Genomic DNA, 16912 nt, shown 5'->3' with positions numbered 1-16912 from the left:
GTGTATAAACTATGGATTTATGCACGGCCCTGGAAATTACAGCACCACAAAACTGGTAAATGGCAAAATGTTTTTGCTCAAATAAATAAGTAGAAAATCCAAAGGTACATCTGTATGACTTACTTCTCTTTACCTGTTCACGTGATTCACTTTATGTCTACCATAATTTTGGTGACTGTTTTAAGTCCAGTCTGCTCTCCTGGGGCTCCCACACACTGCCACAAGACCTACACCTACTTTTTCAACTCTCTGTTTTTTTTCTTATGCTTAATGATGCTCATCTCTCCCTTACTTGTTTCTTCTTCCTTCTCTTTTCCTTTGCCTGCATTAGTGTGACTTCCTTCCTGGATTGCCTGGCCCTGCCCATCCCTGTGATCCCAAGGTACTCGTGCTTCCCCTTGCTGCAGCTCAGGATGCCACTCGCCTCATATGAGCCCTGAGGACATCACACCACACACACCCCCAATCATAAATGCTTTTGAGTATCTCTGAAACTCCTTACCTGAGCCCTCTGGGCAATGATCCAGTACCACTCTGTTACCAGAGATCGTACCGCTGGACTTGGTGGTGGAGAGGCCTCTGCCACTCCATGATGGGAAGACTAATTCTTCTTCTCTCGGTCAGTCCGAGGGAAGAAGAAGCTGCTGATTGTCCCCACGATTGGGTGGGGTCATTCCCATACCCCTCTTTCCCCATATCTGCTGCATCTCACTCTCGCTCTTTCTCCTCATAAACATGAGTAGGCTTCCATGTTACCAGCAACCCTTGAGAACTTACTTTCCTCTTTATTTTACCCAACATCTCACTTTCCCTTTAGAACCAAACTACTTACAAAATAAGGCATTTCCATTCCCACAGCATCCATCCACTAACCAACACATGACAATCAGACAAATCAGACAAATCAGCCTATTCAACACCACCGAAAAACCACTCATGAGTTCACCCATGACCTTCTAGAAAGCTGATTCAGTGGATACATTCATCAGCATCCCCCTTGGCTTTTCTGAGGTAGGTGACACCACAGCCACTCTCTCTAAAACTGCTCCTTAGTTTGTCTCCTACCTCTCTGAACCAATCATTATTCACTTTTCCAAGCTCCCTATTGCTTTTAGTCCCTTAACTGTTGGTGTTTCCACAAATTCCATCATCAGCTTCTTCCCTTTTCTCACCTCCCTTCACACTCTGCCCCAGGTTGTCTCATTTCTGACCTCAACTACTGGATGATCCCACCCAGTCACGTATCTCCACCCAGATTTCCCTCCCGAGCATCACCCAAAGTCACTTCAGATGCCCAGACTGAACCGAAACTACTTGAGAGCAGAGACATCTCACCCCCACGACACCTCAGGCTTCTCACACGATGCCGTGCAGCAGGCACCCAATAATGTTGAATTAGTGAAAGTGTCTTGGTCTCTGACCCTTTATTCAGCTTTCAGCAACTTATAACCCCTAACTTCAGAGGTCTTTCAAGTCAAGAAGAGAAGGATCATCAAGCCTCATCCACACAGTGAATTAAGCAGATTCAATCTGTTACTTCTCCCAAAGTACTTTTCCAGAGGAGCCTGGGAAGAAATTAATTAATGCCAAATAATGAGTAATCTGTACTTCTACAGAACTGGGAGAAGCAACCCCTCCCTCATCTTCCCATCCCAGGCCTCAGCATCCTTGGCCTACCCCTTCTCCGTCCCTCAATCATAATTGGCTCAGACCCCATAGTTGACACCCCTTCCCAGACTTTCTCCATTCACCAGGAAGATTGACTTCTCTCAAACATTACTGTAGGCCAAAGAAAACAGGGGGTCTAGTCTCCCTTCCCCTGTCCCTGAGCACATTCTTACTCTCCACATCTCTTTACATCCTACCAAGGCCAGGCCCATAGCCAGAGCCACCCTACAGATTTTTTGGATCCCAGCCTTTAGAATAACAACCCATGTTTAGTGACTGCCCAGCATTGTGTCCATAAATGTTTCCCAGGTATTTTGCCCTTTAATCCTCACATTACCACAAGCGCTATATCAGGATGTATTTAGCTGCAAGCATAAGAAAACCCTGGCTGGAACAACCTTAAATATAAGAACATTTTGTCACAGGATTTCTTTTCCTTCAGTGCCCGCGGTTCCTGGTCACGCCACTCTGAAGAATGAAGAGGTAGACCAGGCAAGGAGTGGTGGGCAGCAAAGCAGTTTATTGAACTATAGTACAAAGCTCCCAACGAAAGAGGGGACACAAGAGGGATGCCACCGGAGTTTCTAAGTCTAGGGGTTGCCTGTCATCCAATCAGGTTTTTGTCATCTATCTATCACGTGGGAAAGGGTGGAGGGCTCCTTCCAGCGTTGTGTAAAATCCTTTTAATGGTGGTTTCCTCTAAGTGGGGTGAGGGGGCCCTGTCCCTGCCTGCTTTTCTTCCAACTATCCTTCATTAATTGTATTATCTAACAATTGAAATCCAAAGGTAGGGTGGCAGAGTACATTTTGCTCAATGACATCATCAAGGTTCCAGCTGTCCTCCCTGTCAGCAGGATACTGTTGATGGGTCCTCTCATTGTCCACAAGATGGCTGCCAGAGGCAAGCGATGCCGCAAAACCTCCTTGATCACATCCAACCGGAGAGGGGAGGAGGTGGGGAGCTCTCCACTCAAGTATGGAATATAAATCCTTTCCTGACATTTGATTAGACTAACACAGGTCCCATGATCATTCCTGAGCCTGGAGTAGTCACTAAGTATCTGTCCTTCTGGCCAATCAGAACTCCCTTTTTGAAACTAGGGAGGAGGGACCCACAAAACCATAGTTCTATTGGAAGAAAAACAGTGAAATGTAGGCAAAAAAAAAAAAAAAAAAAAATACATATGTATATATATATACACACCTAACTTCTATATAGTTACAGGTAGTTAGGATTAGATGAGAAAACTAATGCACTGAGAGATTAGGAACTTGCTGAAGATCATAAAGCTATTTAGTGGTAGAGCTAGGATTTAAATACATGTAGTCTCGCTCCAGTATTTGAGATACTAACTTCTACATTATTAATATGTGAGTTGTGCCCATACAGAAATCTCTGGTGAAACAGATTTAGAGATCAGAATCACAGTCCCAAGAAGGCAGAATGTTAATTTGATAACTCTTAGTATGAAACTCAATTGAGGGAGAAAACAGTCTTTTTGCAATTGTCTTAAAAAAAAAAAGTTTCCCTCTACTTTTTGAGCCATTAATCTTTCAATTATCAATTAGGAAGTAAGCATAATATTCCCTTTAAGAATAGTATGGTTAGTTTTCTTCCAGCCAGACTCATGAGTGTTTTTCTACCATGATCCTGATCTTACCATTTGTTTATAACTGGCCAAAAACCATGAAATTAACAAATCTTGTTGGTTTTAAAATATATTCCAAGTTCAACCACTTCCTAGCACTGCCACCTAGGACTTTCATCAGTGCCCCTGAGTCCAGGGCACTGTCTTCTCTCACCTACAATAGCTTCATCGTGAGACACAGTTTGCTAGAGAAGCTCTAACAGGAAGAGTTCAAGTGAGGACATGTTTAGCTTGCATTAATCTTGGCTAGAGAGATCCAAATGGGAATTTGGCATCCAGGAAAGTTCTGGAAATCTTACTATCAATTTATTCATACCTTACGGGACTTCGGGATCTTTTGCTCCCAGAACACCCTGTCACCATCCCCAAACTTCTAGCAATCAGGGACAATGACTGGGGACCTAAGGTTCACTGGGCTGCCTAGGTGCCTACTTCACCAGGCAGTTGGAGTGGAACCAGTTTCTGTCTCCATCTAGACCCTCCCCCTGCCACACACACATTTCTTCTCTCATTTGTTTGCCTTTTAAGATCCAGGGGAATGCTAGGGAAGGTCCCTTCTTTTCTAGAAACCCCCGTCTTCCTTCAACCCAGAGCAGCCTGGCCAGGCTCCAGGTGTGAGAGCAGCAGCTTGTGGAAGAGCTGTCTTTTCTGTTTCACACTCCAGAGCTGGGCAGCATCTCTGGGAGACAGCACAGGTGGCCAGCTCATGGCAGTTCTGCAGATCGCAATGCGGGACCAGCTCAAAGCCCCTCCTGGGCCAGATAAGCTTATCCAAAGGAATGAAGAGAGCACAGAGGCTTTACACATTGGGTCACTTATTTTATTGGATATCTTCACCTGTTGAACACTTTCTTACATTTAGAAGACATGTCTCAGACATATGCCTCAGAAGGTCTGAGAGGAACAAGACTGGGTCACAAATCCAAACTTCTCCCAATGCCATTTCTCACCAAAGCCAAAACTTGCCCTCACTTGCTAATTGCCCAGGGAGGGTATCAGTCCTTTATTACTAATAGAGCGAGATCTAAGGGAATCTAGCATAAGCTCCCATTTGGAATGGGAAGCCTGGGAAAGCCTCAGAGAGGGTCCTGCCCACCCTGGCAGGCAGACTTGGACCTGGCAAACAGCTGTGTGCTGGGGGAGGCGGCCAGGTCGTGCTTGGTCAGGGGCCGGCTCTCGACTAGCTGCAGCATCTTGAGGCCTATGAAGACAGTGCCCTGGTGAGGCAGGGCTCACAACTGGGACCCCCGGGGCAGGCCAGGACTCCCAAAGAGACATCAAGGGGTGTTACCCCAACCCAGGCCTTCCCTGGCTGCCCCATCCACACACCTCCCCGCCCCTTCCTGTAACTGACAGCAGACCACAAAGATGGCTGGGAAGGCACCCTTGAAGAGGTTGGATTTCCAGCCACCCCAGCGATTCCTGAAGAAACCAAGATGCCACGCAGCTCCACAGTTCAGCCAAGGGCACCTACCTTGGGCCTGCTGGTCAGAGTCCCAGCTCCCGAAGCTCTAGATCAAACCGAACAGCCACCGCCTTGCCTTAGGTGGTCCAACTACAGGGACTCGGGTGTGGCCTGCGGCTGTGAACCAACTCTCCAGCTGAATCAGGGGTGGCTGTGCACCTGGAAGCAGTGAAGGTCTGTGTCAAGGTGGCCTGCCACCAGAGGAGGGACTCATGAACCTCCACCCCCTGGGGGGAGGGGGTGCTGGCAGGGGCTGCTCTGTGACAGATGGGGGTGGGAAAGTTGGAAACCGGGGAGGACGTGTGGGCAACGGCCACGTACCAAAGATGTGCTCCTCCTGGTCCGCTTCCATGTAAAATACCAGTGGAAGGTAAAAGTTCTCTGATACAGTGCACCACGGTTTCTCGCTGCAAGGCCTCCTTTCCATGTCCTGAATCGCTCCTACCTGATTCAGAATAGAGGCAAGCTCAAACACCGTCAAAAAAGAACTCGGAAGAAGTCAGGGTAGGCCCGGGATCTGTGCTAAGTATTGGCATCTGAACAACCCCACATCTTAGAGGGGTGGCCTCTGCCTACAGATCCTTTCAATAAAATCCATTCCAAGTAATTGTCTAATCTGAACTTAATCCCTTCATGCCAAATTGAATCATCTCATCAGTGCTTGCCTCTCTGATGCCCAAGAATCCAAAATTATCTTCATTTCTAATTTCAAAAGATTTTGGAGCAGACCTAGTGGGCATGAGCCAAGGCAGGGATTGAGGGATGGAAAGTAGTGGAACAGGCAGGTTCCAAAATGGCCTCCCTAGATTTGGACAGGCACTGTTTTAGTTTGTTCACACCACAAAATGTTATCGACCAGGGTGGTTTAAAAACAAGAAGCACTTGGGGCACCTGGGTGGCTCAGTCGGGGTGAGCATCTGCCTTCAGCTCGGGTCATGATCTCAGGGTCCTGGGATTGAGTCCTGCATCGGGCTCCCTGCTCAGTGGGGAGTCTGCTTCTCCCTCTCACTCTCCCTCTGTGCTCTCTCTCTCTCAAATGAACAAAAAATCTTCAAATAAATAAATAAGAAGCACTTATTTCTCGCAGTTCTGGAGGCTGGGAAGGCCAAGATCATGGCACTAGCAGATTTGGTATGTGGTGAGGTCCTCCTGGTTGGCAGAGAACCTCCTTCTTGCTGTGTCCTTACAAGGCTGCATGTCTGAAGGGGCGCTAAGCTTTCTGAGCCTCTTTTACAAGGACACTAATCACATTAATGAGGAGGAACCCTCCCGAAGCCTCACCTTCTGATACCATCACCTTGGGGGTTAGGAATTCAATATGTGAATTTGGGGGGCATGCAAACATTCAAACCATAGCAGTTACTACCAGCCAGCCAATGACGACACGTGCGTAGTCAAAGTTGAGCTTATTTGTTGTGCTGCTTCAGGAGAGAGGCAATAATCCAGGGACATGAAGCCTCTTTATAGGGAAGAGTTGTGGGGAGCCTATTACAGGATTTGGCTGGGTGATTCTAAGGACTGTTTAGGGGAGCAGAAGCCAGTTTTGTAAAAAGGGGGCAATTTGGTGGTTATCTTGGCAGTTTTTATGTAGGAGGCAGGGAGATTAGTGTGGTCCTGATTGAAGAGTGTCTTTGTCTCTGGCCTTAAACGTAGTTACAGAGTAAATGGTCTTAATGGCCTTTCTACATCTTGTTGCATCACAATTGCTTAGTGGTCTTCACTGCAAAGTAAAGTATTCTGCAAGAGTTGTTTGTGTGTGGTAGGGAACATTAGAGTTTACCTGCCAACTTCCAGCTACAAGTTCCTAGGTCTGTTTTTTGTTTTTGTTTTGTTTTTTTTTTACTTTTCAATCTCCCCTTTTGGCCACAGGACATTGGCCAGCCCTGAGGACATTCATCTGCATGGTTCAGATCCACACAATTATCAGAATCCATTGATCACAGGCTATTTGGAGAGCACTGTCCACATTTGCACTGCAGTTAGTCTCACATGAGCCTTTTGTTGCAAAATGAGAATCTGAACCATTTAAAAACAGAATGACTGCACAGTTGCATTTAGGATACGTGGGTCAACTAGAATACGTAATTACTGGAAACAAAGTGATCATTAGTCCTATTAATAGGTTGCCAAGGAAAGAGCCAAAACCGGGCCATGAAATCAGGTCCCCAAATCCACCTGAATCTGTTCTACAGAGCCAGATAGTCATTCTTTTAACTTAACTACAAACTGTTCTGCCTAACCAGTAGTGTTTTAGGTAGGTGCTGCAAGCAGTGTTTGCTATGAAACAGAGTTCTTACCTAGCCAAGAAACCAAAGGCTATTTAATCATCCATAACCACCATTTAATTTAAATTTTAACTAGTTTGTTGGGCCTCCAGAGCAGAGGTAGTGTGGTTTGCGACTTCTGCTAGGGTCAAAGACAAATTGTGTACCAGCTTTTCTTGCTGTATTATTCCTACTATTGGAATTGGAGCACCCTGAGCATAGATGAAGAGGGGGTCAGTTCTCTCTCCTGAGAGCTCTCCTGAATAGTCCACGCTTCCCTTGTTTTAGGTCTCTGAGTATCTTTCTCAGAGAAACAGTTTCCTATAGGAGTAGAAGTTATAAATATTGCAGATTCTCTAGAAGTTACTCCATGTACACAAGATAGGTTTGTGTAATAAGGTGCACATAAAACGTAGTAGTTTACTGTCACACAAATTGAATGGGGAGTACAAGTATCATTGATCCCAATGAAAGCAGGACAATCATTAGTCCCCTGATATGTAAAGATTCCTTGAGTAGAGGCTGGGGAATCACTGAAGATAACAGACTAATACAGCAAAGACAGCCTCAATATTTGTGTCTATTCCTGTAAGCTTGCTTCTTGAGTCAGCATAAGTATTTTGTAATAAGCATAAGTATTTTGGATTCAGTGTCCAATTTTGATAGAACTGAAGGTTAGGATTTAATACTGTGAGGAAGATTCAAATTCCAGAAGAGACCTGCAGAAGAAAATCTATCTTTTTTTTTTTATATAAGATTTTATTTATTTTTTGACAGAGAGAGAGACAGCGAGAGAGGGAACCAAGCAGGGGGAGTGGGAGAGGGAGAAGCAGGCTTCCCACGGAGCAGGGAGCCCGATGCGGGGCTCGATCCCAGGACCCTGGGATCATGACCTGAGTCGAAGGCAGACTTTTTTTTTTTTTAAGATTTTATTTATTTGACAGAGAGAGACAGCGAGAGAGGGAACACAAGCAAGGGGAGTAGGAGAGGGAGAAGCACACCCCCCGCTGAGCAGGGAGCCCGATGTGGGGCTCAATGTGGGGCTCGATCCCAGGACCCTGGGATCATGACCTGAGCTGAAGGCAGACGCTTAACGACTGAGCCACCCAGGCGCTCCAGAAAATCTATCTTTTGAAGTGTTAAAGGAACAGCTATTAAATTTTTGTTAGTCAGATCAAGTAGAGAATGACAAATGCATTAATCAGTTAGATTTAGAACAATAGCTATAGTCTGAAAACACACACACATACACAAGAGAGTTTTGCCTTTCCTCAAGTGGCAGAGAAATATTAGAGGATTAAGATTAAAAATGTAGATATGTGGGGGTGCCTGGGTGGCTCAGTCAGTTAAGCATCCGACTCTTGATCTCAGCTCAGGTCTTGATTTCAGGGTCCTGACTTCAAGCCCTGTGTTGGGCTCCTTGCCGGGTGTGGCTCCTACTTTTTTAAAAAAAAAAAAAAAAAAAAAGGGAGCTTTGTTAAAGAATTAAGAAATTTTTTGGCTCACCTCTAGGGGGCACCAAAGTACAATGATCAGTAAAGCAAAATGAAAAAAGGAGGGCAGAGAGATAAAAAAAAAATGTATCTTGTTTTATTGCCTTGGGTTGAAGCTCTCCACATCATCATTGGCTTGATCTGAAATTCTTGGTTTGGTAGTCTTCCTCCAAAGATCAGTTATCCCTGGAGGATATGTAAGAATCCTTTATGATTTCCCAGTGAAATCCTTTCAGTTGAGGCCACAGGTAAGGTTTCGATTTTTGCAAGTTTAGTCTCTTTCAAAACACTAAATCTCCAAGTTTCCAATCATGCAGAGGCTGTTTGGGTGGATATTTGGGGAAGACTGTTTATACTTAGTGATGATAAAGCTGGGCACAGCAAATGAATCTTTTGTAATATTTAGAATTGTAAGCTTGCAGTCATAAATTATTAGATTATTACTTTCCTGAGGTTCCTGGTATGGTCTTTTCATAAAGGACATTTTGGAGCTGCTCTTTAGTAACAACCACAGTGAAATGTGTACCCCACATCACCAAAGAAATGAGTTACATTTCCTTAGATCCAGAATAACAATCAAGCAATTTATCATCAGAACTTTGGCTATCCATCAGGAATATCCTCAATCCATCCTGACAATAAACAATTGCCAGCACATACACCATCACTGGGGCCAACTGCTTTGATCAATGCTTGTTTAGCATAGTGGTAAGCTAAGGTATTTCCTTGGAATTCTGGGTCATCACACCTTGAAGTAGCCTTCTTCAGATGGCCAAATATATATTTCTCAGATATATTTGGTCTTCATCCACAGTTCCTAAAAATGCTTCAGAACCATAAAAATGAAATGGGTGTCTTGTTATTAATGAAGGTGACTTTTGGACCCCATCCAAGGGCAGGTTCTAGTTGTCAGGAAGACCAACCATGTGATTGAAAGAGTTGGAACTTTCAATCCCACCCCCTCCATCTGGAACCTCTGGGAAGGGAAAAGGGGCTAAAGGTTAAATCAGCCAATGTCAGTGATTTAGCCAATTATGACTATGTGATGAAGCCTCCATAAAAACTCAAGTGGACAGCTTTTTGGTCCTTTTTTTTCCCTGACAGCCTCCACACTTGGGGAGCCAGAAAGTTCCCACATGCTACTGAGCCAGGCCTTAAGTTCCATGAGAACAGAATCTCCTTGGTTAAGGATCTCACCCTATGTATCTCTTCATCTGGCTGTTGATTTGTATTCTTTATCATATCCTTTAATAAACTGGTAAATGTAGTAAGTGTTTCCCTGAGTTCTGTGAGCCACTCTAGCAAATTAACCAAACCTAAGGAGGATGTCTTTGGAACCTCCAGTCTGTAGGAGGCCTGTCAGAAGCACAGGTAACAGCCTGGGGCTTGCTACTGGCATCTGAAGGGGGTGGGAATCAGGGACAGTCTGGTGAGACTGAATCCTTAACCTGTGGGATCTGATGCTATCTCCTGGTGGATACATCAGAACTGAGTTGATTGGACACCCTGCTGGTGTCCAAGAATTGTGTTGTATGTGGGGAACCCACCCCCACACAGAGATTGGAATTGGGTCCAGGAACTCTAAAAGAGTCACCAGTCTGCAGAATTTTCTTTTTTAAAATCAATGTGTTGACAGTTATTGTGTCAATCTATATAATGAACAAGGGTTGGGTTTTTTTTCACTTTAGAAGTACTTAATCATTTTATTATAATTAAGCTAGAAAAACTCAACTTTTATTTTGATTTGTCAGTTTTTTATATTCTAATTTGGTAACGAAAAAGATTTCATGTCTGAGTTACTAAAAATTTAAGAATGTCAAGCAAACCTGAATATTTCTGTTCTTTCTGGGTGCCTGGGTGGCTCAGTCAGTTAACCATCTGCCTTCAGCTCAGGTCATGATCTCAGGGTACTGGGATCAAGCCCCCCATCTGGCTCCCTGCTCAGCAGGGAGTCTGCTTCTCCCTGTGCCCTTCCTCGTGCTCTCTCTGTCTCAAGGAAATAAATAAAATATTTAAATATATATATATATATTTCTGTTCTTTCCTTTATAAACCAAAAGAGTAAAAAGAAAAGAAAAGGTATCTTAGAAGTTTGATTATTTTGGATTTGGGGCCTGAATTTTAGGGGAAAAAAAATAAGTTACTTAAACAAGAGTGCTAGTGGTTGAAATAGTAGGAAATGTATGGATTTGAGGTGTATTTTGAAGACAGAGCCAGCAGGATTTTCTAACTTTATGATTTTAGGCAAGTGGCTAAAAAAAAAATTTTTTTTTTGAGACTGAGCACTGCCCTCCTGTTTTTCCACTCCTGCAGCAGCTGCAAAGTGAGTCTGCCCCCGCGCCGCCCCCCGCACACCCCCTCAGCCTAGAGGGGGGCTCAGCACCCTGAAGGGATGTGTGTAGGGTGGAGACGGCCAGCTGCGACCAGCTGGGGGCCCTGGAAAACCTCCCATACACCCCCACCCCCACCCCCCTTCTTGGGCTGCCGGCTTCAAGTCCAAGAGCCAAGGCGGGCCGCGCAGAGAAAGTACTGGAGACAGACCCGCACCACCTCCTGGGCCTCCCTCCACCTAAGACGGACAGACTGACGGCGAGGTTATCTTTGCTGTGCCTACTTACTTGAATCCGCCCCCGAGATTTTCTTCTTGATACACTTGGGTTGTGGTGTGCCAACCTTAAAAATAAAAGAGCCAGTTTTATCTTCCTACTTGCCGCGGGTTCTGTAGGCTGCACGGGGTGGTACCTGGGTGTGAGCTCCCGCGTTGCCTTCCCCCTCCATTTTAAAAGAGGTTTCCTGTATTTATTTTCTCAGGTGGGAGGAGACTGAAGCCGGGGGAGGGAGCCCCGGGAGCCTGTTGTGAATCTCCGGCAAAAGCCCTTGACACAGCGCCGGAGACGAAGTCCGCAGTGTCCCCATCTTCTCGTTCCTTCTTTCCTCCTCTCCTCCGTCCCCCATGCCCGATCACAATGTCTCCCCTCTCACACCTCTGTCTCCTGCACCTTCCTCCCATCTTAAGCACGCACAGGTTTCGTTCTCCTCCTGGAGAGGATTGCCTTTCCTCAGGGCAAAGGGGTGGGGTGAAGAAAGGAGAAGGCTAGAACACACCCTCCGCGGAAATTAGGGTAAGTACCGCAGCTACATTGAATAAGCGTCAGCCTGCTCGCCGTCGCCGTCGGAGGGGAAGCATCAAGTTTCACGTGATCTCCTTGCAAGAGACTTTTACTCTCGCTTAATTCCTTCAAATGGGACAAAATTATCCAACAATCCAGACCACCTTCAAGTGCTTAATTGCTTTTGCTTTTAAGTGCAACCATCTGACTTTTCCTGTTTCCTTCTGTCCTGTGAGCCTATTTGGTGTTGCACGTCGGTGTTAATGATGTGTTCGTTCCTGAACTTTGAGGGGTTTCTTTAAAAATAGATTATTACTAAAAAAATAAATAAATAAAAAAAATAAAAATAAAAATAGATTATTACTTTCCTGAGGTTCCCTGGTATGGCCTTTATTTGGGGAGAGGGGTCGGCAAAAGATTTTTCAAAACATTTGTAAGTGTTATGAGGAGGCTTCAATTTCTACTTTGAGAAAGTTAACCTTCTAGTTAGCTTTGTACACATGTTGATATTCACCTTCTCAAATATCAACCCTTTGGTGAGTAAAGCAACTGTTTCACTTTTGCGGTGAGGGAAAAAAAAGATCAGATTCAATGTAGAAAAATTATTTTGAAAAAAATCAATTTTTTCATGCAAAATTACACAAATAATATTATCCAAGGTACCAGGATAGGACCAGAAACAGGAGTCAGATAACTGTGCAGTTGATTATCCAATGCCAATAATGCACAATCTTCATTATCTCATTTTAGAGCAATAAAAAAAAGGTAAAAGTTGCAAATATAACCTGAAATGATCACTTTTATTTAATATAGTCATGTGAGTGTGCCTAAGGAGAAGGACAGGATACCTAATGCTCTTGGGTTTGCCTGTCTCCTAATAGATGTGGACTCACAGCAAGATAGCCACGGCTGAAGCCAGAAGTGTCAATTTTCTGATTGCAGAGTTTTTAAAAAACAGGAAAATATGTTTAACAAACATGCATTCAAAAGAAATATGGTTTCTACCACATCCCCTTATCATGGACAAATAGACAATCTATGAGAAACAGCTTCAAATTTATGGGTTTCATCTAATATGACTTCTCAGTTTCCCAGATCATTCAGGGAAGTCCATTTCTTATTCAGTATCTCTAGCGCTCTGCCAATCTCTGGCTGACAATAGAAACATTTTCAACTCCGAGATGACTTCAAAATATAGAAAAAGAGTCCTGTAGTGATGATGTGAGTAGCTCCTAATATCAATTGAACTCCAGATGATTAGACTAATCATAATGATCTCATTTCCCTTGCCAGTGATCCACTTAGAATATGGCACAAGTCCTAATTTTGAAATGAGGTAAAGCCTAAGAGGCTTCCAGGATATATTTTCCCACTTCTGAAAAGAGACACAAAAAAGACTTTGTCCCTCCTCTTCTCCTCTTGGTTGGGACTGGACATGATTTGGGAAAGAGCTACAAGCATCTTGCTACCAGCCTGAAGATGAAGCCAACGCCAGTATGAAGTGGGAGGGGAGGAATACACAGAAACTGAATCTGAGCCCTGACCTGCTATCCCTGGACTTACTGTTATTGGCAGTTTCCCATTTGAATTTACATATGTGGTTTCCCCCCAGTTTTATTGAAGTATGATTGACGAATAAAAGTTGCATATATAACTGTAGGATTTGATTTTTTTGTCATTCAATAGATATTTATTGATTCAATATTTTGCATATATTTAACTGTATGATTTGATTTTGTATGTTTTTTTTTAAAGATTTTATTTATGACAGAGAGAAAGAGGCAGGAGAGAGAGAACACAAGCAGGGGGAGTGGGAGAGGGAGAAGCAGGCTTCCCGCGGAGCAGGGAGCCCGATGTGGGGCTCGATCTCAGGACCCTGGGATCATGACCTGAGCCGAAAGCAGACACCTAACAACTGAGCCACCCAGACGCCCCTGATTTTGTATGTTATTCAATAGATATTTATTGAATCCAAAGTAAAGGCACTTTGCAGAACATGGGAACCTATGGATAGTTCCTGCAATTGAAGGACCTTACACTCCAGCGGATAACCTTGAAAAGCATCTGGAAATGTCTTTTTTTTTTTAAGATTTCAATTATTTATTTGAGAGAGAGAGAGAGGGAGAGAGAGAGAGCGTGAGTGGGGAGGGGCAGAGGGAGAAGCAGGCTTCCTGCAGAGTGCAGAGCCTGAAGTGGGGCTCGATCCAGGGACTCCAGGATCATGACCTGAGCCGAAGGCTGACGCTTAACTGAGAGCCACCCAGGCTCCCCTGGAAATGTCATTTTTTATTGAGATATAATTGACATTTAGCATATTAGTTTCAGGTGTATGACATAATAATTCGATATTTGTATTGTTAAAAAAACAAAATTCAGCCACGCAAATAACTTCTGAATAAGACATAGAATTCTCTTAAAGTACCTAGGAGGGAGATGGGCCCTGTTCAGTCAGAACCATGATTTTTAAGTTGCCCTTTCCTCAAGGATTAGCAATCTGATGAGGGATAAAGGAGCCTAAATTCTGCGTTTGGGAATCTATGGTCACTATATAATATATACGTTTTTGTCCCAGTCCCACCACTTCCACTTCCTAATCTATAAAAATGGAAATAACTGCATCTTCCTCACAGGGTTGTTATAAAGTACTTAGACCACAATATAAGTTATATTAGCTGGTTGGCACTACTGAAGTGATCCTCATACGGGTGCATCCAGTGCTGGGGAACATGAATCTCTCTGAACTATAGCTAATGCTGGTGAGCAATGTGGCTTTCATAATTCCACAGTTTTGTTGCATTTATTTTCGGGGAAACGATGGAACTCAAAGAAGGCCTGTGTTGCATTCCAAGTTCCTCCATCCTTAGCCATGACAACACCCCAAACGGCCTGGCGGGAGGTTGGCGCTAGGCACTGCTGGGACTCCGTTGGTCAGCCCGGATTGGAGGGAGCCAATCGCCAAGCGCTCCTGAGGGGGCGGGGCCTGCGAAGGGACCAACCAGGCCTGTGCTCAGACGGCGAGCAGTCTCGTCCCGCCTCCCGGCCACGTGGGGTTCTCTCTTCCTGCAGATCCGGTCCTGGGTACGAGCAATGGCGCCCTTCCGGGTGAAGACCCAGCCGGGATCCCACAACCCAGGAGCCAGCAAGAAGTGTTCCCTTTCCAGGAATTGGCTCCTTATGCACACTCAGCAGTACTCGTGTAAGTTTAAGCACTTTCTGAAGCCATCAGTGCTTCACCTGGAGGCACGTGTGCTGGAAAAGATTTTCGGTGAGTACGCTCAAATCTTTACCACTCGGCCCCGCCTTGGTCTCCGGTGACTACCGTGAGCCACCCACTGCAGACCTAAAGCAGTGGCTAGTGTCCTGCAAGCCAGTGTCCCAGTGACCTCCTTCGCCTGTCCCCGCAAGCTCCCGGTCTTGGCCCATTCCGCCACCCCCACCCGCCTAACCCCTCGGGAATCTTCCATTCTCCACAGGTCCAAGCAGAGTCCTCCTTCCGGGATTCGAACGGGAGTTCAAAGTCCTGCTCCAGATGAGAGAGCGCAACTCCGAGGGCAAGGTTGAAATCTTCATCATGGGGAGACACCGGTACCGCAAGCGTGCCAAAAGGCTGATTCACTTTTTGGCCGTGAAGCCGCAAAGGAAGCCGTGCGAAGGTAAGGAGCGTCATATGCCTAGACACTAAGTGCTGCAGACCTAGTCTGTGCTAAGGGAACTTTCCCTTCCACCACTCCTCTCCCGCAAGCCTGGGACTCCCTCATATCCGGGGATGCTAGGATTCCTGAGTTTCCAAGGGAGTCACAGAAACCCGGGAATACAGCACTGTGGGAGACAGCTGGCTTCCTTCCAAGGAAGGAAGAGCTGTAAGGGACCTCCTACCCCAGGCCCTTCCCACCTATGTGCCTGCCTGATCTCCCTTTTCAGAAGCTGGGAGGGAAGCCATCTGGACCCCACTTTGTGAGATAAAACTAGAGCCTGGGAGGTCCTGTACTCAGTGATGACTTAGACTGAACGCAAGAGCGCTGTAAAAATGCAGATTGCTCACCACGACTTCCCTCCAACCCCACCCAGGAGCTAGGCATATTGGCAAACTAAAACTTCTGTTCCTCAGTCTCCTCACCTATAAAATAGGTCTAGTCATAGTAGCCTACATAGAGGTTTTTTCCCAAGGACTAAATGAGTGAATACAATAAAGCACTTAGAAGACCTAGAAAATACTTGATAAGTATGAGCTATCATTATTTTATTGGGTGTTCTGGGTGATTCTGATGTAGGTGGTATGCTCCAAGGTGACCAGTAAGGTAGATTCAGCAGTGTTTTCTGTGGAGTCGCTTTCCCTGTGTGTCCTGTGTGTTCTCCTGGGCAGTATGCTTGCTCATTCCATGCTTTCCTTCCAGGCACAATGATGCTCAGCCTGGAAACCATGAAGTCTCTTGAAAAAGAGAGTGTTCATTCCAGTGCTTTCCTCTCCACCACAGTGATGAGCAGCCTGGATGAAGCCATGCAGTCACTGGAAATAAGTCAGGAGACTGTCCAGGAACCTGTTACCAAAACAGTGTGATTTTTGTGATTAGGATCTCAGTGCAAGGGGTTCAGTCTGGGTCAGGAGCCTTACCCTTAGAGGCCCATTCTGTACTCTGCCTTTGTTTCTGTGGCTAAGGGGAAATAAGTATTGTTAGTGGTCTACACACCTTTTTCCTTCCTAAACAAATAGACAGTTGTTTAAAGATTCAAACGTGAGTTATAATAAAAAATAAACTTTAAAAAACATACATAGATAGAGATTAGTATTGTCAAGAAAGGCAATCTTGCTTTGCATGCTCCAAGAAGGGAAAGAGCTAAGAATTAACAAATGGTTGGTTCTGCTTTTTCATAGTGTTTTGTATTAGGTGGGTATAGCTAGGATCTTTAATGTTGCAGGGAGCTTTTGTAGATAAGGAAGAACTTTACTGTTTATTCTTTCATTAATGCTAATTTTGAAAAAAAATGTTACATTGATATTAAACAAGCTTTATAAACCCAATTGTTAAGCGTTGAAACATTGATGACAAGCTGATTCCATTCTCTTTGGTATTTAGTTAAAAAGAAGTCTGTTATGTTTCTTTGTCGTCTTTTTTAATAGCTTAAATGGCAAAACACATTAGTGAGTACCAAATTTATTATGACTAGAACAAAAGCATCTGTATGTGGTTCTTCATTATTCCTATAATTCCAAATAGAATAGCTTTCCTTTTTTTTTTTTTTTTTTTAAAGATTTTACCTATTC

The 16912-nt window shown here is 44.6% G+C and overlaps 2 protein-coding genes across 2 annotated transcripts; one reads left to right on the top strand and one right to left on the bottom strand.

Moving 5' to 3' along the window:
- Positions 1–4179: 4179 nt before the first annotated feature.
- Positions 4180–11357, bottom strand: KHDC1L (KH domain containing 1 like). Its single transcript, XM_036101187.2, is given in 5 exon segments — positions 4180–4518; positions 4792–4929; positions 4932–4973; positions 5104–5227; positions 11158–11357. Coding segments are annotated over 3 exon segments (249 nt in total). The 5' UTR covers positions 5210–5227; positions 11158–11357; the 3' UTR covers positions 4180–4518; positions 4792–4828.
- Positions 11358–11543: 186 nt separating this feature from the next.
- LOC144378978 (developmental pluripotency-associated 5 protein-like) lies at positions 11544–16657 on the top strand. The gene is made up of 4 exons (XM_078054406.1): positions 11544–11661; positions 14716–14914; positions 15123–15302; positions 16044–16657. The coding sequence occupies exons 2-4, from the start codon at positions 14737–14739 to the stop codon at positions 16205–16207; spliced, it is 522 nt and encodes a 173-aa protein (XP_077910532.1). The 5' UTR covers positions 11544–11661; positions 14716–14736; the 3' UTR covers positions 16208–16657.
- Positions 16658–16912: the final 255 nt, after the last annotated feature.

Source organism: Halichoerus grypus, chromosome 9, assembly GCF_964656455.1.
Source record: "Halichoerus grypus chromosome 9, mHalGry1.hap1.1, whole genome shotgun sequence".
Classification (NCBI taxonomy): domain Eukaryota; kingdom Metazoa; phylum Chordata; class Mammalia; order Carnivora; family Phocidae; genus Halichoerus; species Halichoerus grypus.
Note: the sequence above shows the minus strand (reverse complement) of the source record. Positions and strands in the feature narration are given on the sequence as shown.